The sequence below is a fragment of the Talpa europaea genome (assembly GCF_964194135.1).
Source record: "Talpa europaea genome assembly, chromosome: 9".
NCBI classification, from domain to species: Eukaryota; Metazoa; Chordata; class Mammalia; order Eulipotyphla; family Talpidae; genus Talpa; species Talpa europaea.
This window is the reverse complement of record NC_140076.1, coordinates 94,270,043-94,297,050: the sequence shown is the minus strand read 5'-3', so window position 1 is coordinate 94,297,050 and position 27,008 is coordinate 94,270,043. Positions and strand designations below refer to the sequence as shown.

Here is a 27,008-nt window from a genome sequence, read left to right as displayed (position 1 = left end):
AGCGCTCAACAGCTGCGCCACTGGGGAGGCCCACTTTCTCTTAATTATTTTGTGTATCTCAAACTTACAGAGTAGGAGAAAAGATTCTATCCTCCGGCTTTTCAGATTTGTTCTTGGTTTCCGTGCTGAGCATTTAGGCAATAACATAAATCCTAATCTTCTGATGAATGATTACTGTAGCCAGTGGCCCCTTCATTCCCAGCTTCCTTAGATCTTGTCAGAAGACCAGGAATAGTGTACTATCTTATACGTTGAAGTAAACAAGAAAGTCAGCTAAAACAGTGCCAGATTATTCTCTGGATTGCTGGAATTCCCTGAGGGCAGAACATGGCCTGTTTTCACCTTTGGGAGTTGTACTTTCAGAATGTGCTCAGAGAATAGGAATTTCTACTCTAACACTGTGCATGTTTTGTTTTGTTTTATTTTATTATATATATTTTAAAGATTTATTTATTTATGCATACAAGAGCTGGGGTACAGGCCAGGGATGCGGGGGGTGAGAGGATCCATCAGAGACAGAATGGGGAACAGAACAGGCAGGCTGACCTAAACACACTGCTGAGGGAATTAGCAGGCGAGATAGGAGAGGTCTGCTTCGCCATGTAGGTTGCTCCCTGACCGGCCGGGGATCGAACCCGCACTGCAGAGCCTTCGGATTGCTTCATAGTGCGGTGTTCAACCCCTTGCGCCACCAGGGAGGCCCAGTACATGTTTTATTTTATTTTATTTTTATTTTTAAAAAAGATTTATTTATTTATGCATACAAGAGCTGGAGTACAGGCCAGAGGCGCAGGGAGGAAGGGTGAGAGGATTCACCAGAGACAGAGTGGGGAACAGAATAGGTTTGGTGCTATCATCCTCAGGATTCATAAGGGAGAGTTTTCTGGCCCTGCACGTCTCACTTTGTCATAAAGTGTACAAAGTACACTGCTGAGGGGAGCAGTGGGCGACACAGGAGGGGTCTGCTGCACCATGTGGGTAGCTCTCTGACTGGCTGGGAATCAAACTCGTGATGCAGTGGCTATGGACAGCATTATAGGTTGCGTCTTAACCCTTGTTCCACCAGGGAGGCCCCTGCATGTTTTATTTCAAATCTTCCAGTGCAATTCTTAGAAATAAATTTTGGGAAGTAGTGGCTAAGGAGTAGTATAAGAACACCTTAGATATTTTATTAATCATTCTAAAAACTCCTAAAGAAAACATTTTTCCATTGCTTGTATTCATTTCTTTCTTTTCCCCAGGGGAATTTATGCCTCTAATAATACTTGAACTTTGTGATGCCTTTCATATATACAGTGTCTCATCTGATCCAAAGTTGAGCCTGTTGTAAAGTAAAATAGAGATTATGGGAAACTTACATTTATGGTCAAACAACGAGTAAGTGCAGATCTGGATTCAGAACATAGTTTTCCCATCCCCTGTTCCAGTACCCCTTCTATACCACCATGTACCCAATACAGGGGTTGTTCTCTTGCTAGGCCCAGAGGTGACTTCTAGGACATGCCCCCTTGGCTGCCTTTTTATGTCAGTTCATGAAAACATAAAACCAAAGCCTGCTTCCTTGCAGAGCTGCGTAATCCCCTGTGTTGGTACAGATTCTTGGTTATATTGTGGTATCTGGCTGAGTTGGAAGAATGAGTGGCCTTTATAGCTTGGCACTTCCCAACACTTTGAGAATTTAGATTCTTAAAGAAGTTCTGCCTCGTTTCCTTTTCAACGTTTGAAAACACAATTTGAACACAGGAAATTCTTTAACTTGGTTACACCATGATTTCAACACAACAATATACAAGTATGCGCTGGCTTTTGGCCCAACTAGTTGGCAGTTGACTTCTTGGAAGAAGGTTTGCTTGTCAAGAGGAAGGTTTAGATTTAAATATTCACTTGGAGGATAAAAGAAACTATAAGCTATGCCCAAGGAGTGGTGGCAGAAGAAAAATCTGGCCTTTTTTTTTTTTTTTTCTTTGAGAAACTCACAGATTTTAGGACCCTTCTGCCTGTGTTTTTCCTTCCAGAGACAAGCTTTGGCTCTATGCCAAGTTTTATTGTTGCAAAACCCAGGTGGGGGGCAGTGATGAGGGGGCCTTCTTTGGAGTTTAGTGGAACATTTTACAGCTCCATTCCCAAGGGGCTTTGGCTCCAATGAGTTGTAATTTGTGGTGTTGTAAACATGAGCATATGTTGTGTCCTCTCTGGTCCTCTCGAGTTTAGGGCCTTCCAGGTGTTTCTTCTTGGAGCCTTGTTTTTGCAGCATATCCTGGCGTTGGTCACATTCCCTCTCATCAAGTTCAGTTAGAGCCAGTCTGCGCTATTGTCTGAGAAATCATCTTGGGTGCCCTTTCCTACAGATTCTTGCATCTCATGGGGGTTGAAGGGATTTTCAGCTCAGGGCCGACTAGATCTGTGGTCTAGTTTCACAGTCTGTGGGAGTTTGTCCCTCTTTGCAGCTGACAGCATTGCAGAATTCCCTGTGGGACAATAACAGAAACCCTTAATAGCCAATAGCATTGTTGGAATAAAAGCTCCCCATTGCAATGTCTTGGTCTCAGGCTATAATGTTACCCCTTGATTCCCTCTGCATCTTTACCACTTTTATTACAGCTGAACACACGCTCCTCATTAGTACTCTGGGTGATATGGGGAATCAGTGTGCTGGAAATCATGTGGAATAGGTACCAGATGTTTGTGTCAACTTGGTATGCATTGGTGTTTAAAATGCATAAAGATCACATTTATTAAATGTGAAAATTACTTATTATACCTTTCCCCAAACAATAACTCCCTCCCCCCAATATTTTACTCTGTGTTGCATGAGGTGTGATATTAATTTCTTTAGGGACAGATTAAATTTAAAGTGTGTGCAGCAAATGCATCTGTTCTCAAATGCTTTGTCTGCATTCTGTCAAGTCTCGGGGCTGGCGTCCTGCCAGCGTGGATGTGGGGGTTCTGTAACTGAGATTGGAATGCTTGTGGCAGCTGAAGGACATAATGAAATGGTGAGTCCATTTGCATTTTTTTCTTTAAGTGGAACTGGGAATTTTGACATTGACATTGTAGCCAGGTCTTAGGAACATTTCCCTGATATGTAGATAAGCAAGCATTAGTGAAAAAGAGGAAGAAGACATTTGGTAAAATGAGAAATTACTGTGCTTTCTCATTAAACTTCATGATCTTTAAAGTCAACTAAAAGGTAAGTAGTACCAACCAGTTTACTTTGTCTATTTTATTTTATTAGACATTAATGAATGTTTACACTTGGCTGATAAATCTGTTCACCAAGTCCTGAGGTGAAAGACTGGAAAAGCGCAGAGTAGAAGCAGCCAGTGCCATGTGTTGGGAAGAGGTTGGATGTGAAATCTGAGAGGCCCAGGTTTCTGGTGCTGTGTGACCTTTGATAAGTTACTTAACCTCTCTGGGCCCCTTCCCACTATTCTAAAATGGGATTTTAACTCTGTCTTAAGTGGTGTTCTGAGGAATAGAGATGTGTGATTGTAAGGGTAGGACCTGGGCACAGTGCAGGTTTTCCTGATGCCATGCAGACCGGGTAAAGGAGGAGTCAGAGTCCTCAGTAGTTTTGCAGGTTTTTTATTTGAGGTTCACCAGGCATATGGCAGGCAGGGGTGCTGGCTGGGGGGCTGGGAGGCTGGCAGACCTCCCAGCCCCCAGCAAGTCTTCACTCTATCTGGGCTCTCTGGCGTTCTCTGCTTCTGCTTCGGCTTCTCCTTCAGATTCTGCTGCTGCTGCTGCTGCTACTGCTGGCGTCCCCCCGTGACGCCGCCCTTAAAAAGCACAGTCTTAGCTCAGCTGAATCCCATCTACCTATGCCCACACCCTATTCCAGGTGCCCGCCCTCAGGCATGCATTCAGGACAAGGATCCATCATCTATCCTGATGGCGGAAGGGCAGAAAAGCCTGACATTTTCTTTACCCTACAGTGATCCAGAAAGGGGCATAAATGATGGTATAAGCAAGGAATTAAACCCTGGCTTATCACTGGACGTGGAGACTGAAGGGTACTGCCATGTTCGACCATGTTGGCCCAGGTGGCCCAGCTGCTGACTTTATAAAGGAGGCGTTACATTTGGGCCACCTGGTCAGTTTCTCATCACAGAGTTTTCTCTAATCCATGCTGTCTAGAGGAGGGTGTGTGAACAGGAGAAAGTCTTACTTCAGCTTAGGAGGGAGGAAAACAAGTCAAGCAAAGCACCACACCCAGCAAGATTTTGAAATTAGTTGCCTGAGCAGCAGGCAAGGCTGTATTAGAATCCTGGACAAGGCATGCACTAGGTACTGGGAATAAACAAATGTCCAAACTGGAAGTAATAGTGAGGAATGTTTGCGGAGGTAACACCTTGTGTTACTGCCATGAAGCACTTGAGTGACCTTTCACCCACTCTGAGGCTTGTAAGGATTTTCCTCAAAATGGGAATATATCTGTGTAAGGGCAGGACAGGACACAGTGCAGGTTTTCTGATCCCATGCAGACCGGGTAAAGGAGGAGTCAGAGTCCTCAGTAGTTTTGCAGGTTTTTTAATGGGGTTCACCAGGCATATGGCAGGCAGGGGTGCTGGGGGGCCGGGAGGTTGGCAGGCCTCCCAGCCCCCAGCAAATCTTCACTCTATCTGAGCTCTCTGGAGTTCGTTCTGCTGCTTCTCGGCTTCTCTTTCGGCTTCGGCTTCTACTGCTGCTGCTGGCGTCCCCGTGACGCCACCCTTAAAAGCACAGTCTTAGCTCAGTTGAATCCCATCTACCTATGCCCACACCCTATTCCAGGTGCCTGCCATCAGGCATGCATTCAGGACAAGGATCCATCATCTATCCTGATGGCGGAAGGGCAGAAAAGCCTGATATTTTCTTTACCCTACAATCTGTTTTACACATTTTGTAGAGTTTCTGTAGGCTTCATGTAAAATACCTGTAAAATGCCTTTTAATTATAAAGTATGGTGCAGGGTTACCAGGAGTGTGAGTTTAGGATAATGTCACTTTTCTTCCACCAGCGTTTATCATCTGTGCCTTGGTTGATCTTTCTGTGATAGAGTAGCTCTTTCTGTGCTGATGAGAATCATCACCAGAGCATGTTGCTCACTTGCTGCTTGACTGGGGGAAACAGATTGCTCAGGGGAGGGCCAGCTGTGGATTTTCAGCCACAAAAGAAACCCCAGCCTTTGAGGCGGTTTGTGAGCACCTCCACGGGCTGCTCAGAGCTCACAGGCCACCACAAAAGTGAGCAGCAGAGTCAGACATGGCTCAGAACCATATTTCCCTGCCTTTTTTTTAAACATTTATTTATTTATGCATACAAGAACTGGGGTACAGGCCAGAGGTGAGGGAGCGAGAAGATTCACCAGAGACAGAGTCAGGAGCAGAACAGGATCTACTGAAAGACACTGCTGAGGGGAACAGCGGATGAGACAGGAGAGGTCTGCTGCACCATGTGGGTCACCTCCCTGGCTGGGGATCGACCTCAAGTTGCAGAGGCTGCAGATAGCTTCATAGTGCTGAGACTTAAACCCTTGCACCAATAAGTAGGTCACTTCCCTGGTTTTTTATGGTCCTGAGGTGCAGCACTTGGGCCCCATGGTGATCAAGTGAGAATCATAGATCCCTCGTTAACCCCCGGTTTGTGGGATAGATTATGTGGGGTGGATTACAGTATTCCCAGGTGGAGGCTCTTCTCAGTGGGCTGGGATCTGGCTCTGTGTGGGCAGACTGTGGGAGAAACCACCATGTGGACGAAAGGGAAAGATGGGAGACCAGGTTGTGACTGAGGAAGAGGGACTGGAAGCCTGGGGCTGACCGAGCAGGCGGCAGGATGAGGCTGGGGATGCATAATGTTGATGGGAGTGCCTGGACTGTTTGTCCCCGAAGAAAGGCACTTTGCCAGAAGAGAGCTTGGGAGGAGAGGACTTGCCCTGTCTTCTGTGACATTTGAGGGTGAGGAAGCCCCAACTGGGACTTGCTTCTTAGCACCCCAAACTACCACAATCTTCATCTCATGATTGATATTTTTTTTTTCCTATCATGTAAGCTTGAGGTTTGGCTACTATGTGAAGTGCCAAAGGAACTCTAGTTTCTCCTCTTGATCTGAAAACCTTTGTGCCTGGATCCCCTCTTGGTTCAGTTCCCCTTTCTCTGCCACCATCCTTCCTACGTGAATATTTGAATGTATCCTGGGCATTATGCTGGGACCAGGGATGTAACAACAAACAGAATTATCAGGTTCCATCCTTGTGGGTTTGCAGTCTTTGGGTATATGCAGACATTAAACAAATAAGCACACAAAATAATTGTCTAAGTATAACCATATGAAGTGCAGTAGAAAGAAAGTACTGTGAGAGTATCAAAAAACATACATTTGATAGAGTAAGAAGAGAAACTCTCTAGAGAGATCTGAGTAGGAGTTCACCGCACCAGGGCAGGGGAAAGGATCTGGAATGGTGGGGGAAAGTGTCCCTGGATGCTTTGGTGGGAAGAAGGTGGGCACTTTTGATGAAGTTAAAACCAGTATATTAAGGTAGGTCAAGCCACAGGCATCAAAAACCCCCAACTAGTATTGACTTGAATAAAAGATTACATGTGTTTCATATAAAAAGCAACAGTCCGGAGCTGATCCAACAGGCCCGTTTCATTAAGGACCCAAACATCTTCTGCTCCATTCCCTTGCCTGACCCAGCATGTTGCTTCCCACCGGTGGCCCAAGATGGGCACTCTAGCTCAGGCCATTATATCTGTATTCCAAGCAGCAGGCAGGAAGATAGGGCAGAAAAACACCTCTCCTTCCTTTCATTAGAAGCTTCTTGGGGGCCTCCCTGGTGGCACAGCGGTTGAGCCCTGGGTTGCGAAGCTGCCCGCAGCCTCTGCAGCACCGGTTCGATCCCCGGCCGCTGGGCGAGGGTCCCACATGGCACACAGACCTCTCCTGCCAAGCCCACTGCTCCTCAGCAGTGTACTTCGGTCCCTCTCCCTGTTCTGCTCCCCACTCTGGCTCTGGTGAATTCTCTCACCCTCCCGCCCTTCTGACTGTACCCAGTGCTTGTATAAATAAATAAATAAATCTTTAAAAAAAAAAAAAAGAAGCTTCTTGGAATTTGCATATATCAGCTCTGGTTATATCTTATTAGCCAGAATTTAGTCACATGGCCATGCCTAACTGCAGGCATTGGCTAGAAAATACTGGAATTCTCCATACTGGAAGTTGAGAAATGGTGAGAGGCACATCTTTGCCTTGTTTCGGATCTTAACGAACATTTCTAGTTTCTCTTCATGAAGTATGATGTTAGCTGTGGATTATTTGTACATATTCTTTACCCAGTTAAGGAAGTTCCCATTCATCCCCAGTTTGGGTCATAAATGGCTTGCTTTTTTTCCTTATCTTAAGTGACGGTTAGATTTTTGTTAAACTCTTTTTCTGCATCGATTGATACATTTGTTTGACTTTTCTTCTTTTTCTTAAGCTGTTAATGTGATGATTGTATTAACTGATTTTCAAATGTTGAACCAGCCTTTGCAGATATGGGATAAATCCCACTTGATTGTGGTATATAATTCTTTCTATACATTATTTAATTTGATTTGCTAGTACTTTGAAGATTCTTGCATCTACATTCATGAGAGATACTGGTTTGTAGTTTTCTTGTGGTAAAGTTGTCTGGTTTTGATACCTGGGCAATGCTGGCCTTATTGAATGAGTTAGGAAGTATTTTCTCTACCTCTATCTTCTGAAAGAGTTTCAGTATCATTAATTGAGAATTGGTATAATTTCTTCCTTAAAAGTTTGATAGAATTTTCCAAAGAACCATCTGAATGCATGAGATGTTTCATGAAAAAACTTAACCATACAGAGATAATGGTGCTGGTGGTGGGACAGTCTCAGATCTTGGGTGACTGGGATGACCTTGGGGCAGTTACTTTAAGTTCACTGAGTTAGTTTTCCTTTTTGTTAAAGTGAGGTTAGCACCACCTTGTTATGGTGGTGTAGGAAGGCTGAATGACACCAAGCACTGCCCAGTCCATAGTAAGCACTTACTAAATGGGAACAATTTATTTTATTATTTTCACCAAACCAGACTGACACTGTTTGTTGGAATTGTAATTCCTGATTTTTTTTGGGTTCTTTTTAATCTAAAAATAGCTTAATCTTATGTTGTGGCTTTTTTCTTTTTTAAACTTGGAGGGGAAATTTTCAATAAGAAACCTCAAAACCAAATACTACTCAAGTGGGTCTAATGGTTAGGGATAAACTCTAGTGATTGTTTAAACATTACCCCAGTGGGTCTCTGTAAAGAGCATCTATCTAATCATTCGATCAGGATGTATGCTGGGCATTGCTCTTTCTTTTCTTGGACTTTGAACTGACTTGTATGTCCCATGGCTAGAGCTGCGGGGTCTGCCCTGCCCTCCTCTCTGACAGGACAGAGAACACAGCCTCTGAGGTGAATAGTACTTGCCCTCAGAATTGGGGGTATTGGTTCCCTCAAGGACTTCCACCGTCTTTGGGTAAAATCTTGTCTCCTGATTTGTTTCCAGTCAGGATTTGTTCCCAGCCCCAGTGGGCTATGTGGTGATTTAAGGAAGACCCAGTTGGGTTATGGTAGAGGGCAAGTCAGGCAGATTGCAAGTCTTTTTGCAAATGTATTTTGGGGGGAACTAGAACCCAGTTGGCTACAACATGGACACAACATGACCACTGAAAAATGTGTTCTTCTTATGCTTAATTTGTGATAATGGCAACTTCAGGGGCGGAGGCTATAAAATCAATTCAGTAGGATCCCCATTGTGGGTAACTGTATATTGTGTGTGCCCAGAGTTGTCTAGGAGTAGGAGGCTTTCTCTGAAGCTCCAGAGTGTGAAACACACCAGACACCACACTGCTTGTCTGGGGGAGGGGGGGAGATTTCAGGGAATCATATCCAATATCTCCTGCCTCTGCTGCTGTGAAATCTTTCGTCACCACCACTCTTTCTCAGAAAGCAGCTGGGCACAGCACACACAATACAGAGGGCAGCGTGATTATTTGAGAAGGTACATACTTCATTTCAAACCAGATAACTGTTATCACCCTAGATAATTTCCATAGGTTCTGAAATAGACCTGGCATCCCAGGCAGGGTATCTGCTAGCATAGCAGCGTGGGTGCAGGATTGCCTGGTTCTGAACTACATTTGCATTACAGACTAAAGCTGCACCCTAGAAGTTATCTTTATTATGTAGCAGTTTGGAAGAAGTAAATTGGACTATATTTAGGTCTTTTATTGGGTACCATTTTGGAAGGTTGTGGTTTAGTGGCCACTGTATGTTCAAGTCTCAGTCTTCCCAGCTGTCAAATGGAGACCACAGCAAGCTCATGGAGACATGTGTGAGGTTTAAGTATTCTCACACCCACCTTCTTCCTGCATATCCTTCTATCAGTCTAACCAGTGTGAAATGAGGCTGCAGTGTTAGTGAGGTTGCACAGCACATCACTGCAGCAGTGCTCCCCATGTTAGTTCTTAGGAACCAAATCCCAGTCCCTAGAATGGTGCCATTACCACCTATCAGAGGGGATGGTTTTGTTTTTGTTTTTTAAACTCAGCGATTCATTAACAAATATATTTTGAGTATTTCCTATACACCAGACACTGTGCTGGGTGCTGAGGATACAAAGATGAGTAACTCACTGCTGTTGGGGAGGTCACACTGCACTGGCAAAGACCAATGTGTGTACCCTTGGTTAGTGTGGAATATGAACCATCAGGAGCAGGCAGAGAAATAACGTGAAGACAGGGATGGGTACCTCCCTCAGTGTGGGATGTTTGTTATAGGGGTGAATAGGACTTCGGGTAAAGAAAACAGCTTGAGTAAAGACAAGGAGTTGAGAAACATGATAGATTTGGAGACTGTTAATGGATTTGGGGTTGCTGGAGTGGGAACGGGTGAGGCTGGAGAGACTGCAAAGGGCTAGATCCAATGTCTATTGGGTGGCAGGTAAGGGAGCTCAGGTCTTAGGCAGCATAAATGGTGGTAGTCTTGGTGGTGGTGATGATTCAGTAATGAATCAGACAGACATGCCACACACATGGAAAGGGGGCTGGCGTTCGTGGTAGGAATAACCATTCAGTTGAACCCCTGGTTTAGGACCATGCTTATATGGACGGTGGCTTAGATAACTTGAGACCTGAGGCTCCTTTGAGGAAGATGTGTGACTGCTTAGGGACAGAGCCGACAAGGGCTTCGGGAAGTGGAAATGGGGAGGAATGAACGGATTGAGGATTTAAGTTCTAATTAATTAGAGGAAGGGAGGCTGGTGAAGCTGGAACCAAGTATATGACCAAGATCCCATTTTCATATTTGAATTTCTGGTCATATCCCGTCTCTTTGGGGAGGATTTTTCTGATCTCTGGCCCACACTTTTTTGTACAACTCTGACTTCATTGCCTTGTCTCCTTATATCTTGCTTTGTATTAAGTTTGTTTTGTTTTTTGTAAGAAGGGGAAACATTTAAAGGTAGGGACTATATCTTATATTTTTTTGGGGGGTGCAACTTTTAAGTATTTAATATTTATGCATATTATTATTAGAATCTTAGGTAATTTATTGCCTTTATCTCTTTTTTTTTTTCCCTAAGAGAGAAAGAACTGAACACAGATGTTAAATGGGAGGTTTCTTCTATCCAGAGGGATACATTTGTGACTTGTGTGTCAGAAAATAATCTGCAAGGAATTTAAGCAGTTGGGGTTTTAGAGTAGGATAGCTTTTTTAGCTTTTTGTCCATTTAGTCCTGGAAACAACTTACCTGGAAAGGCTCCTCTGGTGGGTTGGCCGTGGCTTGATCACCCAGGACACCCTCAATTGATTGCTGTTTTTGAGAGGTTTGTGTTTGTGATTCCTCTGCAGGGCCGGAGCACGGTGCCCAGTGTGAGCTGTCGCCGGTGAATGCCTCCCATCCAGTCCAGGCCCTGATGGAGAGCTTCACGGTCTTGTCTGGCTGTGCCAGCAGAGGCACGACGGGGCTGCCCCAGGAGGTGCACATCCTGAACCTTCGTTCCAGCGACCAGGGGCTGGGGCAGCTGCAGAGAGAGGTAGGTGTCAGTGCCAGCTTCCATCCACTGCCCTTCTGGGCTTGTAATGCACTTTTCAGAATGGAGAAACTGTTTCTCCCATTATGGATTTAATAAGGACCTCATTTATGGATGAAAGTGGAGAGAAAGATACAATGTACGTTCTGCAAGGAAGATTTCAAACAACAGCTGGCCCTCTAGACTGGGAAACTTTAGGACTTCTCTCTCCCCAGATTGCTTGGCTTTCCAACTTTCTTGACTTGCCGTATTCTTAAGAACTTCATCTTTTAAACATGGGTATGAAAATACAGAAAAGGTGCCATTTGTTGGTAATTACAAAATGTTTTTCCCATTTCCTCCTGGGCCCTCTCTTGCTTCTTTTCTTTGCTTTTTGTCTCATGAACCATTTGCCCCAACAGGTGCGTTTGGGGCAAATGGGATCATTGTGAGGCAGCTTCTGGAAGATGGTGACGGTCTAGGTGGTGACAATGATGATTCAGTAATGACTCTGTGGCCAGCACCATTTAAAACACTCATTCACTCACCCCATGAAGTCCTGTTAGCGCTTTATTTTACGGGTGACAATCTTATGCAGAGATAGACTCATCCCCTTAAGAGAGAAATGGCCTTCTCAGAAGCTCCTGTGGTTCAGAAAGAACCTAGATTGTGGGTGAATAGTTATTATACTTCCTTTAAGATAACATACAGTTGTTATTATTTCTGTTTCTAAGCTTCTGTGTGTCAGAAGCTTTATCACTCAGGTATTACTTATGGGAGAGAGAAACTGCAATAAATCTGATCACAGAGAATTGCAAGGAAATTAATGCAGGACAGAATTTATCTTTCTTCTGGTCAAGAAAGTCATTTCCAGAATCATTTGTTTATATTTCTCAACCACTCTGCCTTTGAGGGGAAAGGGGAATAGCAATTGAAGAAGCGAGGTGTCCAGAAGGAAAAGCAAACTGATTTTAATCTCATGAAAGTGTGCAGAGTTGGCTCATTTCAAAGACAAATCATCTAACCTTTCCAGCTACATTGGAAATTATTGTTAATGCTCTTGGTTGCTTGCCATTGTTGCTGCAACACATATTTCAGGTCAGATTTCTTTATCCCAGTAATGTGTCTTTAATTCTTAACTTATGGGGGGGAATTTGTGGTGGGAGGGAAGGGAGAAGAGGAGGAAATGCAGTTCCTATGAAGCGTTGCTGACTCCAGCAGTTCTTTAGCAGCGATAATTACTCATTTTATATATGGTTCTCTCAGAGGAATGGAGAGAGAAAAGAAAGTCCAAGCTATTAATACAGAAGCAGCAATGGCAGAAAATTCTGGAGTTAAATTGTGCGGTACAGTTGTTGACTCCGAAAATAGATTCAAATAATACTATTGCAGCCAAAAGAAATATACCTCAAGGAATGACATCTAAGCTCACCCACACTCATATTTACTACGTTAGATCAAATGCACAGTCTGAGGACACATGCAATTAGCTGCTGTTGGGGTCACTGTGTGTTCAGTGAGGACGTAAAGAAAGAGGGCCTGTGGAGGGTAGTCTTGAAAACCTGTGTGAAAACCTGAATAGTCTTCTTTTTTCAATATTTGTATAGTGCATGTATGATTTTGGGTTAATGATTTGAAGATGTTTGTGAAACTAGGCAACTGGGAGAAATTGTAGTTTTTCTTCTATGGGGACTTTTAAGAATTAGATGGTTGTGGTTCAGTCCTGTTTGAAAATAAGCAGTTGGGATAAGTGATTGTTGGCCATTTCATGGACTCTGAGTGGTCCTCCTATAGTAGAGGAGTATTTTATGTACACAGGTGAGTGTAGATAATAAACAGCATAGCAGTGGGCCATGACAAAAAAGAATGAGAGTTTGTTTCTAGATGGTAAGATGGGGGTGGAGAAATATTAAATCTCTCTCACCGTCTTCATATATGATGGTGGAGATACATTACTGCAGCTGTGCAAACAGTTTTTCAAAATCATTTGAACCATATGACTCTACTCCTAAGTCTGTACCCAGGAGAAATAAATACATATATCCACTGAAAAACTGTGCAGGAATGTTCATGGCAGCATTATTTATAACAAAGTACAGTGACTATAGCTAATAATACCGTATTGTACATCTGAGAGTTGCTGAGAGCAATCTTTTAAAAAAAATTTTTTTTATTAATTTTTTTTCTTTAATGTAATCCCTACCAGGTATCACCTCTGGTATACCATAGGTATAAGGTATACCTGGTATCACCTATGAGCTATCCCCATATTACTTTTGTGTTCATCCCCCCTCCCTACCCTTTTTGCCCCCCTTCCACCTCCTCCTTTGCTGTATGCTTCAGTTCTATGGTCAGCTTGCTAGTTTTTGATTTTTTTCTTGTCCTTTTGTTTGGTTTCTCTATATTCCACATATAAGTGAGACCATCTGGTATGTATCTGTTTCCTTCTGACTAATTTCAGTAGAAGATAATTAATCCCTTCTATCTCCATCCATGTTGCCACAAAATGGCATGAGTTTGTATTTTTGATCACTGAGTAATATTCCATTGTATAAATATGTCACAGCTTTTTGATCCATTCATCTATTTTGGGGCATTTGGGTTGTTTCCCTATTTTGGCTATTGTAAATAGTGCTGCAATAAACATAGGGGTGCAGATTTCCTTTCCAGTTAGTGTTTTTGTGTCCTTTGGGTAGATTCCTAGGAGTGGGATTGCTGGATCATTTGGTAGGTCCATTTTCAGTATTCCGAGGAACCTCCACACAGCTCTCCATAGTGACTGGAGTAGTGTACATTCCCACCAGCAGTATAAGAGGATGCCTTTATCTCCACATCCTTGAGAGCAACTCTTGAAGTTCCCACCACCACAACAAAAATTTCTAATTGTGGGATGGTGAATGGTAACTTGACTTGTGATCATTTCACAGTATATACACGCATTGAATGCTGTACACCTCAATGTAATATGTTTGATGTCAGCTATATTTCTAAAATAAATATTATATCTAAATTTAAAAAGTAGAAAAACCTGAATGTCCATCAGTTGATGAGTGGATAAATTGTGGTCTATCCATACCATGGAATGCTACCCAGCAATGAAATATGGACAGACTGCTGTGTGTACACACCTTGAAAACATTGTGTTAAGTGAAAGAGAACAGCTACAAAGCCTACATATTACATGATTCCATCGCTATGAAATGTCCAGAAGAGGCAAATTTATAGAGGCAGAAAGTAATGATTACTAGGGCTGAAGGGCAAAAGAAGGAATTAGGGATTGGCTGTTAGCAGGTACAGGGTTCTTTGGGAAGGATGGAAATGTTCTAAAATTGAATTGTGATGGTTACATGACCTTTTGAATGTACTCAGCCCCATTGAGTTGTTCTTTAAATATGTAAATGTTAATAATATGTGAATTTTAATCTCAGTAAAAATTGTTTATAAACAATATTCAGGGCCTCCCCTGGTGGCGCAGTGGTTGAGTTGAGCGCTGGGCTGCGTAGCTGCCCGCAGCCTCTGCAGCGCAGGTTTGGTCCCAGGTTGCTGGTGAGGGTCCCACATGGCGCGCAGACCTCTCCTGCTGTGCCCTCTTCTCCACTCAGCAGTGCATTTCATCAGTATGCCTGTTCTGTTCCCTGCTCTGGCTCTGATGAATTCTCTCACCCTCCCGCGCTTCTGACTGTACCCAGTGCTTGTATAAATAAATAAATAAATCTTAAAAAAAAAACAAAACAATATTCAACCTGCCATCATTCTAATTAGTCCATAAACTTTACCTTAAACCTACAGTAGTCCTGCCTTGTCCTTGGGGAATATACCTCTGAAATTGCAGATAGTACTGAATCCTATGTTTTTCCCTATACACGCATAATTATGATAGTGTTTTATTTATAAAGTAGGCATAGTAAGGGATTAACAACAATAGCTAATAATAATATGGAACAGTTATAACAGTATACTGTAATAAAAGTATTGTGAGTACTTTATGTGGGGGTGTCTCTCCTAACAGCTTTTTTTTTTTAAAAAAAAGAATTAGTCCTTTGTTGTAACATTTTTATTTATTTTGCATAGAGGAACTGGGGTGTAGGCCAACGGTGGGGGTGTGTGAGAGGATTCACCAGAGACAGAGTGGGGAACAGAACAGGCAGATCCACTGAAATACACTGCTGAGAGGAGCAGTGGGCAAGACAGAAGAGGTCTGCTGCACCATGTGGGTCGCCTCCCAGGCCAGGGATCAAACTTAGGCCGTTGTGGTGGGCCTTTGTAGTGCTAGTGCTGAGACTTAACCCCTAGGCCACCAGGGAACCCCCCCCCCACCCCCAAGATATCTTATTGTAGACAATATTTTCGGACCTTGGTTTATCATGCACAACAAACTGCAAAAAATGCAACCCTGGGTTGGGATGTGGGAATGCTACTCTATTCACTTTCTTTTTCTTTTTTTAGTCAAGACTGCTGCCTCCTAACTAAGCTCACCCAACATTATGTGTTATCCTCAATGGATAACTTGATTTTTATAGATATGCTATCATATGGTGTGTATTAAAAATTGCAGCTGATCTGTTTGTGGGGTAATGGGGGGTGTGGACTGTAGTCAGCTTTTATAGATGTCTCTATTGAATATTAAAGGTTAATGTTTTTCAAAATGAAGTAATAAATGTTGTGGCTTATAAATTAGCAAAAAGAATGCCAAGCTGCCTCTAAGATCCAGATGACTTGGGCTCTGATGTCTGTCTGACGTAGTTGTTTTTCATGGTGTCCTTCCTTGTTGGGGAATTACTAAATCAACCCTACTTCCCTTTGGCGTGTTACTGGTACAGGATCTGCGTTAAGATCTATTATAAATCATCTCTTCTCCGGCATTTTACTAAATTTCTGCCTCCCTTGTATTTCAAGTTCTTCACCTGAGGAGAGGCTGTTGCTGCTTTTCTGGTGGAGTTGGTGACAGAGCCTACACCTGGAAGTAATAATGGCAGCAGTTTGACAAGATTTGGGGAAACAATTATACTTAAGTTCGATAAACAATTTTATAGGCCAGCAGAGAATTTCTATCAAAAATACACTTGTTACAATAATGTATACAGGGCCTCCCAGTGGAGCAGCGGTTGAGCGCTGGGTTGCGAAGCTGCCTGCAGCCTTTGCAGTGCTGGTTCGATCCCCGGTTGCTCCCGGTCACCGGAGGAGAGTCCCGCATGGCCCGCAGACCTCTCCTGCCGCCCGCTGCTCCCCTCAGCAGTGTACTTCGGTCCTTCTGCCTGTTCTGCTCCCCGCTCTGGCTCTGGTGAATTCTCTCACCCTCCCCACGCTTCTGACTGTACCCAGTGCTTGTATAAATAAATAAATAAATCTTAAAAAAAAAATAATGTATACAAAGCCTTCTTATAGCAAAACACCGTTTACTATTGGCTCATTGCTGGGTTCTCCTCAGGACAGCACAGACTGAGTTGTGTTTTTCATCTGAGACCACACCTCTCTCATTTGTAATCATTGGTTTTGGAAACAACAGCCTTGGAAGTGAACAGGAAACTGAAAAAGACTGTCTGGCGACAGAGAGGGAGGGCAGATGTGGGTAAACATCTCTGAGCGATCAGCTTTGTCTTTTAGAATACGCTTGCTGGTGTCATCATTTTCATCCTATGAAAACCAGCTCCTGTGTCCTTTGACTTCAAAGTCAAACGCCCTGCACACACGCCTGTCAGAGCTGTTCCCCTTGGGGTGCTTCCTGATTCTTGAGAAAGGTTGTATTACCACCACTGGCTTGTTTACAGTAACATACTTTCATTAATTGCTGGAATGGCAGCAATTTTGTTTCCTATCATCTGATTTTTACTTGTGACTTGCTTTTATGTGGTCAACTTCCAACCTGTCTAATTACTTATGAAAAACTGCTGAGGGTAAGCCCTACAGTGGTATATAAGCATATGTAACAGAGATGGACATTTTAACATTTTGACATTAGACATACTATAATGGATATGCTAGTGCCCCACAGGGTGGAGTGAAGATTCGGAGGCTTCATGGTCACAGGAAAGGGAGCAAGTTGAATAACTGCACGTAGCTTTACCTGTTAGAAAGCTCAGAACCTCCATAGGTCTGTGTATTTGCTTATTTTCTGCCTCATTCAGGAAGAAAAAAATATTTGGGATGGGCTTATAAGGACACACACACAGAGACACACGAAGAGTATAGACCTTAGTACAGAATGAGATAGGAGAAAAAAGAAAAGCATAGTTTGTTAGCCGTAGGAGCGAATGGGGTTGAGATGATTGGTTTTGAAATTTGGCTCCAAGCTTTTTCTTGGCAGGCAAGGCCAAGTGGGAATGTGGTTAATCACACATGTGGCTCCTAGTCACTTTTACTTTGTAGCTTCTCTGAGAACTGTGGCATAAAGTTGTCCCTTTCCTGGTTCTTTGAGGGCTAGAAAAACCACAATTGGGAGAAAGAGAAGGAAGTAAATACATCTGAAATGCTGATTGTTCTACTTACTTCTTAACAGCTCCCTGACACCCCAAGTAACTATTAACAGCAGCAATAGTGGTGCTGAAATACCCGCTGTGGTCCAGCCACCTGCCTGCCCGTCTTCGTCAGCGTGGGAGGGAGGGAGCTTTAGGGAGGCTGGTCATGGAGCCCACTTCTGAGAGGGTCTATTAGCTACAGTCCGAGTTTTCTGTACACCTCCAGTCCATGTCCTTGGAAGTTTTAGCTCTTTTTCTAGCCACAAAGCCAGCCAGACAATCTACTTGTTAGGTGAACTAGCAGGCCTCCTGCTAAGTGGGTTTTGTGCCTAGGTTTGTGATAGCTCTTACCAGCTTTGCTTGGAGTCCCTTTTCATTCTCTTTCTTAGGTCTTTTGGGGGACTATGAAGGTTGGTCTGTGTGTGGCAGTGTCTGTTCTTTCCTTTTTGGTTTCGAAGAGTATCACATCTGACATCAGTAATTACAAAATGCAGGGCCCTTGGACTCTTTGTGATTATTAACCCCAACACTAAATGCTACCTCATTTGTTTTTCAGGGTCGATAGCTTGCTACCCCCACTTCTTTCAGCTGCCTTCACAGAAGCAACTCACCTGTCTTCTGCTTGTGGTTCTCTACTTTGTAAATTTGCTTGAACTGTGTAATCAAGGCATGCAGACCTCTCCTGCCGCCCGCTGCTCCCCTCAGCAGTGTGCTTTGGTCCTTCTGCCTGCTCTGCTCCCCGCTCTGGCTCTGGTGAATTCTCTCACCCTCCCGCGCTTCTGACTGTACCCAGTGCTTGTATAAATAAATAAATAAATAAATAAATCTTAAAAAAAAAAAAGAATGAACACATTCAAGGGCTCCACATGCTATGAATGAAATGCATGAGCCTCAGTATGTGGTCATTCTGATTTGACATCTTTTTTGCTTACTTTGAGAATCTGGCAGTTCAGGGATGAACATTTTAGAGACCATTACTATATGCTAATGATCTCTGTATTTAGTCTTAACCCAGTTTCCACAGTATTTGTAGCTGGATAACTTTGATTTTCCTCCTCCACTATTAAAATATAGGTATGGAATGGGAGGAGGGGTGTGTGTGGGGGTTTGCTTTTTACTCTTTACCTCAAAAAGGACTGATGCAAAGTATTAAGACTGGTGTTTTGGAGACTGCAGCATGAGCACAAAAATAGCAAATGAGCCCTAGCACACTAGCTACATTCTTTCTCTATCTGGGGCATTTTTTTCTCCTGTTACTCATGAATAACTTCCCATTGCTGGTCCTATGTACATGTAGGAAAAAAACCCCAAAAAAACTCTGTACTATTTCTGTTTCAGGACTTTTATATGTTATGTGTTCTAAGTAGTGTTGAAGTAAACTGCCTCCTATACCTCCACCCACCAAATCTAACTGGTGAGATTCAGTTACTAAACAAATACCTACTGTGTATAAACACTGCCTGGGGGTTATTTAAATGGAGGTTGTTTTTGAAGTCTTCCCAGTCTGGCAGGTAAGATTTTATCTCTGAACTGGTCACTTTGTCACAGACCTACCGCAGGTAGTTACATTGACAAGAAGGGTCACATTTCTCCAAAGGCATTCTTATCTCTCCCATTCTCTCCTTGCAAACCCTCTTTCTTTTGCCCCACTCCATGCCGCCATTCATTTGAGTTTTGCTGTGGAAAGGATTTCATTTACTTGCAAGAAAAAGAAATCTGAGTCTCACCTAGGATTGGAGACCCTGAATGAATAAGACACTCATTTAAAAGTTGACCCTTCTGGGCCTCCCCGGTGGCGCAGCGGTTGAGCGCTGGGTTGCGAAGCTGCCTGCAGCCTCTGCAGCGCTGGTTCAATCCCCGGCCGCCGGGTGAGGGTCCCACATGGTGCGCAGACCTCTCCTGCCGCCTGCTGCTCCCCTCAGAGTGTACTTCGTCACTCTGCCTGCTCTGCTCTCCGCTCTGTCTCTGGTGAATTCTCTCACCCTCCCCCGCCTCTGACTGTAACCAGTGCTTGTATAAATAAATAAATCAATCTTTTAAAAAAATAAAATAAAAGTTGACCCTTCACTTGAAGATACTCAGTGCAGTTTAAATGATGACCCCCCTGTTGGGCAGCATGAAGGTGCCAGGCCAGGACTGGACAGATGAGCAGGGTCAGGTCAGCAAATTAACTAGAATTCTGGCTTCTTTCCAAACAGTGGGCAATGCAGATCAGTGAGAACTGGTCACACTAGTCAAGGATAATTTTAACATGTTGGTGCAAGTTTGCTAGTCCGAACTATAGCTAACTCTCGAATAAGAACTGTCCAATAACCCAGTCTTGGCATGTTAAGAAAAAGTGAAAGCAAAAATCACAGCGATGGTAGTAAACACCAGGGTTAGCCAACAAATCAGGACACAGGCTAAGAAGTGACAGCATTGCTGCCAAGATGCTGGCTGGCCATGTTGCTTAAACGCAGGCATTTATCACAGTAACGTCCAGATGCTGTAAAACTGCTGTAGGAAAGCACGGCCCCTACCCACTAAAGGGACTGAGCCTGGTTGGTCTCTGCCATTTCAGCATGAGGTAATGCCGACTTGCATTCTATGCTGGCTGGGAGCTGACAGATTGAAAGTCTAATGATTGCCTCTTCCCCAGGCTGGAGAAACAACTGCCATGATACCTTTTAGTATTTGTCCAGCGGCAGCATTTTCCGACCAGTATAGAATTTGACTTTGGGGAGGGCAGGGTTACCACCCTGATCTATACTATTGTTGCCATGGTAACTAATCTCTTGACTTTTAGAAATTGTATAGTTTCCTGAATTAGACATGATTCTACAGGAGCACCTTCCACATTTACAGATGGGATGTTTTGTTCTTAGAACTTTTTTGGAGAGTGTTTTAAAAAGCAATAGACCAGGACCTCCCCAGTGGCGCAGCGGTTGAGCGCTGGGTTGAGAAGCTGCCCGCAGCCTACGCTGGCGAGGTCCCACATGGCGCGCAGACCTCTCCTGCCTCGCCTACTGCTCCCCTCAGCGGTGTACTTCGTCAGTCTGCCTGTTCTGCTCCCTGCTCTGGCTCTGGTGGATTCTCTCACCCTCCCGTGCTTCTGACTGTTCCCAGTGCTTGTATAAATAAATAAATAAATCTTTAAAAAAAAAGATTATTTGAAAAAAAAAAAAAAAGCAATAGACCAGAGTAAGGAGCAGGTCTGCAAATCTGAGACCCAGATGCGCTAATTGGGCGGATGCCCAGTTTGTGTGTGTGCGCAGAGTATCCAAACATCCAGCTTGTACTTTCTTGTTTCCATTGCTTATCTGCTATCTTGACATTTTGTTTGAGAATTAAAGGAAATTAATTTACTGCTAATAGCTCTGATTTAAATACTCAAATGCTGCAGAAGCATTTATTGTGTTACCTTCAATCACCCTCCTTCTGTATTTTCTAAATACTTCTGTGCATATTAGATGCACATTTAATTGTTTCATTTTTCTTTCTCCCATGATGAAGAGGTTATGTCTGAACTAGATCCAGCTAATCACCTCTTGGCATCATCTGCTTTTCCCTGAGCTTATCTGGGGGGAGTTGTTGATGTCCTGTTTACCAGCTCAGGGGATGCTGGGACTGGAGAGAATCCCTAGAGCCATAGTCCTAATCACTTTATGGGGGAGACTAGGGCCAGGGAGTGAAGTGACAGCTTCCTCACTGTCAAACAAGAAATCGGTGCCAGTGCTGGACTTGTGCCGAAATCTCCTATCACAGACTTCTTTGTCCCAAAGCTTTGTCTCAGCTTTGCTCTCCTTAACCCCTTCAATGTGGTTAAATACCCCCTTTTCTGGCCTCTCTCTGGGTTTCAGGATGTTACATTAACCTGTTCTCTCTCTTTTTTTTTCTTCCCCAACTTATCTTTCTTTTTTCTTAGGGGCAGTCGTGGACCCTCTGTTATCCCCTGTGTGTTCCGCTGCGGTGGCTTGTCTTCAGAAGTTTGGTTGTCCCCTCCATGCTAGTGACTACTCAAATTCTCTTAAGCAGAGCTCTAGTCAGTTCTCTAAATCACCTAAATCTTGGAACTCTCCTCAAACTCTCAGGTCCCTGAAGTATCCAGTGGGGGAGTGGCTGTCAGCTTCCTTCTGCTTGGTGTCAGAGGGAGGATTCTCTGCCACTTCCCAGCTGTTATTTAATTCTCTGAGCTGCCCTTTTCTTCACCTGGAAAACAGAGATGATAGCATCTGTCCTTTAAAGGGTTCACTGACAACTGACAGATGTCACTCTAGTACTCCATGCTGGCACATGTGCCTGGCACACACACAATAAACCGTCAGATGCTAGTTCTTTTTAATGTTTCTAAAACTGAGTGTAAGAGGCACCCCAGCTGGTCTCTTCCCCCAATGCTGATTTATCAGTCCAACTTGCTGCCCCATCAGTATCACCACTGCTATCCCTTGGGGCTTTGAACCACACTGGATTTTACCTATTTCCTTCAAACCCTATATTGGGGAAGTTACCCCCCCCTTTTTTTTTACATTTCCTTTGAATTTTTTGAAATTTCTTTGATTTTTTTTGTGTTTGTTCCCACTTTATAGTTTCCTTCACCATTCTCTTGGGACCAGCATCTCTAGCTTTAGGTTCTGAGCTTGTGGGTCACTTCATGAAACCCATTCTCTCTAAATAATTTTCCCAAAATACATTCATTTGTCCATTGATTTACGGGCTCATTCAATGAGTTATTTATTGAGAACCTGTTGTGTACTAGAGAAACATTGCCTGATCCCTACTCTCTTTATGTCTTCAGCACTTGTTGGAGATGGAGGAAGAAAAATGTAACTGTGACAAATAATGTCGTCATTACTTTTATAAAATTAACAAAAATTTGCAGGAACCCAACAGAGGGAGTGGTAATTCCCTAAAGAACTTCCAGAAGAGGGCATTTGATGAACGGCTTGAAAGTGAAGTAGAAGTTGCCAGGCAGGAGAGAAAGGAGGCCTCAACATACACAGGGCAAGTGTGGAAGCCACAAGTGGGGTTAAGAGCTTCCATGTTCCAGGGCCTCCCTGGTGGCACAAGGGGCTCAGACACAACCTATGGAGCTGTTCGCAGCCACTGCAGCATGAGTTCGATCCCTGGCCAGGGAGGTGACCCACATGGCGCAGCAGACCTCTCCTGACTCACATGCTACTCCCCTCAGCAGTGTATTTCCGTCAATCTGCCTGTTCTGTTCCCCATTCTCTTTCTGGTGAATCCTCTTATCCCTCACATCTCTGGCCTGTACCGCAGTTCTTGTATGCATAGATGAATAAATCTTTTATTTTATTTTATTTTATTTTTTTAAAAAGAGCTTCCATGTTACACAGCGAGACCAGGGAGTGCTTTGGGGCTAGATCTTTCTTGCTGCCAGTTTTTACATGTGTATAATTTTACATACCATGAAGTCCACATTTTTAAAGTATACAAGTCAGTGGTTTTGAATGTATTTCTAGAGTTTTGCAATCATTACCACAATACAATATAAAACATTTTCAGCACCCCAGAAAGAAACTTTGTACCCACTAGCAATCACTCCCTACTCCTGGGGCTCCTCTGAACCCCTACCCAACCCAACTCTTAATCTACTTTCTTTATGTATTTGTCTATTGTGAACACTTTCTACACATGGAATTATATAGTATGTGTTGTGACTTTTGTGACTTCTTCCACCTAATAAAATGCATTTGAGGTTCACCCCATGTGGTAGCATGTATTAATTGTTTTGTTTTATTCCTAAATAGGGTTCCATTGTATGGCTATACCATATTTTGCTTATGCATTCAATCTGATGCCCATTTTTGTAAATAAAATGGGTTTTTTTGGTGAACAAGTTTTTTTCTGGAACGCAACCATGCCCATTCATTTGTATATTGTCTGTGGTTGCTTTCTACTGCAGTAGCAGAGGTGTGTGACAGACTCGCAATGCCTAAAATAATCATGATCTGACCACTTGCACAAAAGTTTGCACCCCTGTGGAATTGGGTGTGGGGACAATGATGGGGATGGGTGAGAGATGGGACAAGGGGTCTGGAAGTGGAAGAGGAAGCTACGAGAGACCGAATGAGTAAGGATTTCAACTTAATCCTGTGGCGCACTTTCTCTAAGTGTATATGGTTTGTAAACCCTCTGCATTTGAATCCCTTGGACATGCTTAGGTACAGATTCCCGCGCCTTCCCCCTGACCTGTCAGCTGAATCCATCACCCCACACCTTTTTTCTTATTTCTCCCTTAACTTTCTTAACTGCTAGAAGTCCCTGTGTGTATCTTACCTCCTCACAAAGCCTGCCCTGATTCCCTTAACCTCCTCCAACTACACTCTTCTGAATGTTACTCTGCACTTCCCCAGAGTATGGGGATTATGCGTTTTCTTGCATTATTTGATGATGAATGAATTGTGTGTTAACCTTGTACATCCAGCTGGTAAATGGACCTCTTAAGGGAAGGAATCAAATCTCGGACCCTTTTTCATTCTGCATCTTGAGTCCTGCATGGTGCCAAGGATGTTATTTAAAGTGAAACTGTAAGTTGTCTTAAACTACTTCCCTTTTCACAGTGTACTTTTATTTCGTTTGCATTATATCAGTGGATTTGGCACTTGGGGGCCCCGCTACTGCTCTGCAGGTTGCCTCCATTTCGTATTATCTTTCCTAATTAAATCTTATGCTGTTGCAATTTACTCTAAATTCTTTAGATCTCTGTTTCACTCTTTCCCCAGTCCATTTCTAAGTTTTTGTTCTTCCTTATTCTTATAGGTTTTAGTCAATCTGCTGGTAAACTAGTTATTCCTTTCCCCCAGCTGGGCAAAAACTATAAATGGCTTTCAACTCCATGCTGCTCCCTTGAGTGGTTCATTTGATCTGAGCCAGGTTTGAAATTGCGCCATTGAGAATGATCTGTCCTCATGATGTAGAGAGGTGACTCTCAGCCAATTCTTCATATTGTTGGAATTAATTAACCTTGATTCCGCCAATTGAATAAGGACATTTTACTTCACCCTGTATTGTTAAGTACCTAATAACCTGATTTTGTGTTTTTGTTTTTTTGCTCAGTGAGCACTTAAAATATCCCTACCCGTATAGTAATTTGTTCCTTGTTTAATGTGGCTTTTTCCTTTGTTTACTCTGGACTCAAGTCTTTGTAGCTTGTTTTCTAAGTCAGCTCAAAAGTTGCTGGTCATTGGATTTGGCAACCTTTTTAAGCTTTACCCACCAGAAGCCTACAGGAAGTTGTGTGTCGGCCAGAAGAGTCTGTTTATTTAGAGCATGATGTCCAGCAGAAGCAATCTACTTATGAGGGGCTGGTCTTAAAGGCACAGGAATCTGAATCTGTGTGTGGAAGACCCACCACCTTGGCTTCCAGTGCAGTGTATGCTCTGTGGCTTTCCTATCCAGACTACTAGGGCACCTCAGGGAGATGGCTGGCTCCCTGCAGTAGTCCTTGCCCTGCTCTCCTGAGCTGGTCTGAAATGATACAATGTCAGTGTGTAGATACCAGATAACCCATTTGAATGCATTAAGAGTGAGATTGATTTTTTTTTAAATAAATTTTTTTTTATAAGTTCTAAGAGTGTCACCATTTCCTAGTGTTTTGGTAGGATTTTGCTCTGAGTGCAGTCCTGGATGCTAAAATTGGTAAAATGGCTACACTTTTGACTCCTGGGTATGGTTTCTTGGCCCTCAATCATATGGGTTCTATTCCAAGATACCCTGCAATGGTGCTTTATATTTATGATATTTAAAAAAACAACTAACCACAGAGTCATTTGACTGAATCTAGATATTTTTTACACTGAGTGGGGGGGATGGGGAATAAGTTAAATTGCAGGTATTAACTGATTTCTTTTGAAGATAAAGAGCTTAGATTAGATGTTACCTGTTGTAATGTGAGCCAAGAGAGGCAGGTTTAGCATCCAGGATCATTGCAACAGCCTGTTCTTGCCTGGAGCCTAAATACTGTGCTATTCACATTAGCATGTCGTCTCTGTGTGTTGACACATGTGCACACTCACCTGGTTCTTTTAGAATTACAGCAAGTTGAATCTATAGCAAGTTGGTGATGCAGCTGTATGGGTTTCATATGCCTAGCACTTTGTTTACAGGGTAGGTATTCAATACCTGTGTATCTTTTAAATCTTAAGAGGGGGAAGCCCCTGTGTGTGGCCTCTGTGTGGCCTCACTCCCTTCTAATGATGTGAGTGCATATACAGGTGCCATAAACAGATAGGGGAGCTGCTGAAAAATGAAAGGGATAGAGAAAATGAGTCACATTCCTTGGTGCCAACCATGCTTTTTGAGCGTGTGCTTTTCATGGTCTACAGTTGGGTTTGTTTTTGCTTGTTTGTTTTGATTTCTACCTCAGGTTTCCATATCTAAGACTTTCTTGAAGTCTTAGATAAAATGTAACACTTAACCTAGTCTTCTCCTACTCTCAACCCCTAGGAGATAGATGCACAGACAGTGCTTTTCTTGGGGATCAATAGATTCTGAAAATAAGGTAGAAAGTTGGAAACCCAAGGGAGCTAAAGGCCCATCTCGACATGGCATGCTTTGGTGGAGGATGTATGGACACTTAGGCTGTCTCTTTGGTGCCATGCTGAATCTCACATTTGGGGGTCTTCCAAAATCAAAGGTGATTGTGGAGCTTAATTTCCAATGATGAGTCATGCTTGGATGTTTTGCTTCTGTCATCTGGCCCCAGAAGATTTTTTTGGCGGGGTGGGGGGAGGGTGGGGGCAATTATCTTACCTTCTTTTCTGACTACCCAATTTTCATCTGGTGCAATTGGCCTGAGACCCCTGGTTTTTCTTTGCTGTGAGTTTCCTGCTGCACCCAGCACCCTTTAGAAGATGTTAATGCTGGTCCTTTATTGCTTTTTGTATGTTGTTAGAGTGCATGCATGCAGGCCCTGCTGTTTATTTTTGTTTCCTAGTTTCATGTAGTCAAAGTTGAAGATTCCATTCTTTTTCCCGTTTATCATTGCTGGTTATTAGAATAGTGAGATCTAAATGAAATGGTATGTTATCAGAAAAAGTGTTTCTCTGAAAAGATCTTTTTTGGGGACAATTTTTAATGGCGTTAAAATCTAATTCTCAGTGTTTCAATTGGAAAGTTCATATTTGCTAAATCATAAAATCTTTCAAAACCTACTCCGAGTCACTTTTTCTAAATTCAGTTCTCCTCCTATCCGCTTTTTTAAAGGTCCATTTCTGAATGTGAAAACGACTAATGTTTATTAGAGACCAGATAGGGACCCATGACTTGCTGTGAACTTATTTGATGTGTGCTGGGGTAATGTACAATGTTAATTTTTAGTCCTGTTTTTACCAGGTGTTCTTATATATGTTTCCCCAGCACTTTCCCTGGCTGGGTACTATTACTGTGTATATACCCTACATGTGTTTCCTATTTTTTATGACTCATACTTACGGTACTCATAAAGATTTATCCTTTATCTTGGCTCGGAGTAATGAGCCCACTTATACATTTCCAGCAGAGATGTGGGCTGGGGATTTT

The 27,008-nt window shown here is 43.1% G+C and overlaps 1 protein-coding gene across 1 annotated transcript in view; it reads left to right on the top strand.

Annotated features, from left to right (window-relative positions):
* Positions 1-27,008, top strand: part of TGFBR3 (transforming growth factor beta receptor 3) — a gene marked incomplete at its 3' end in the record, with an annotated part of 171,065 nt that overhangs the window by 46,017 nt on the left and 98,040 nt on the right. The window contains exon 2 of the mRNA XM_084242829.1: positions 10,874-11,058. Within this exon, the coding sequence (XP_084098955.1) occupies positions 10,874-11,058 (185 nt within the window). The remainder of the gene's footprint in view (positions 1-10,873; positions 11,059-27,008) is intronic.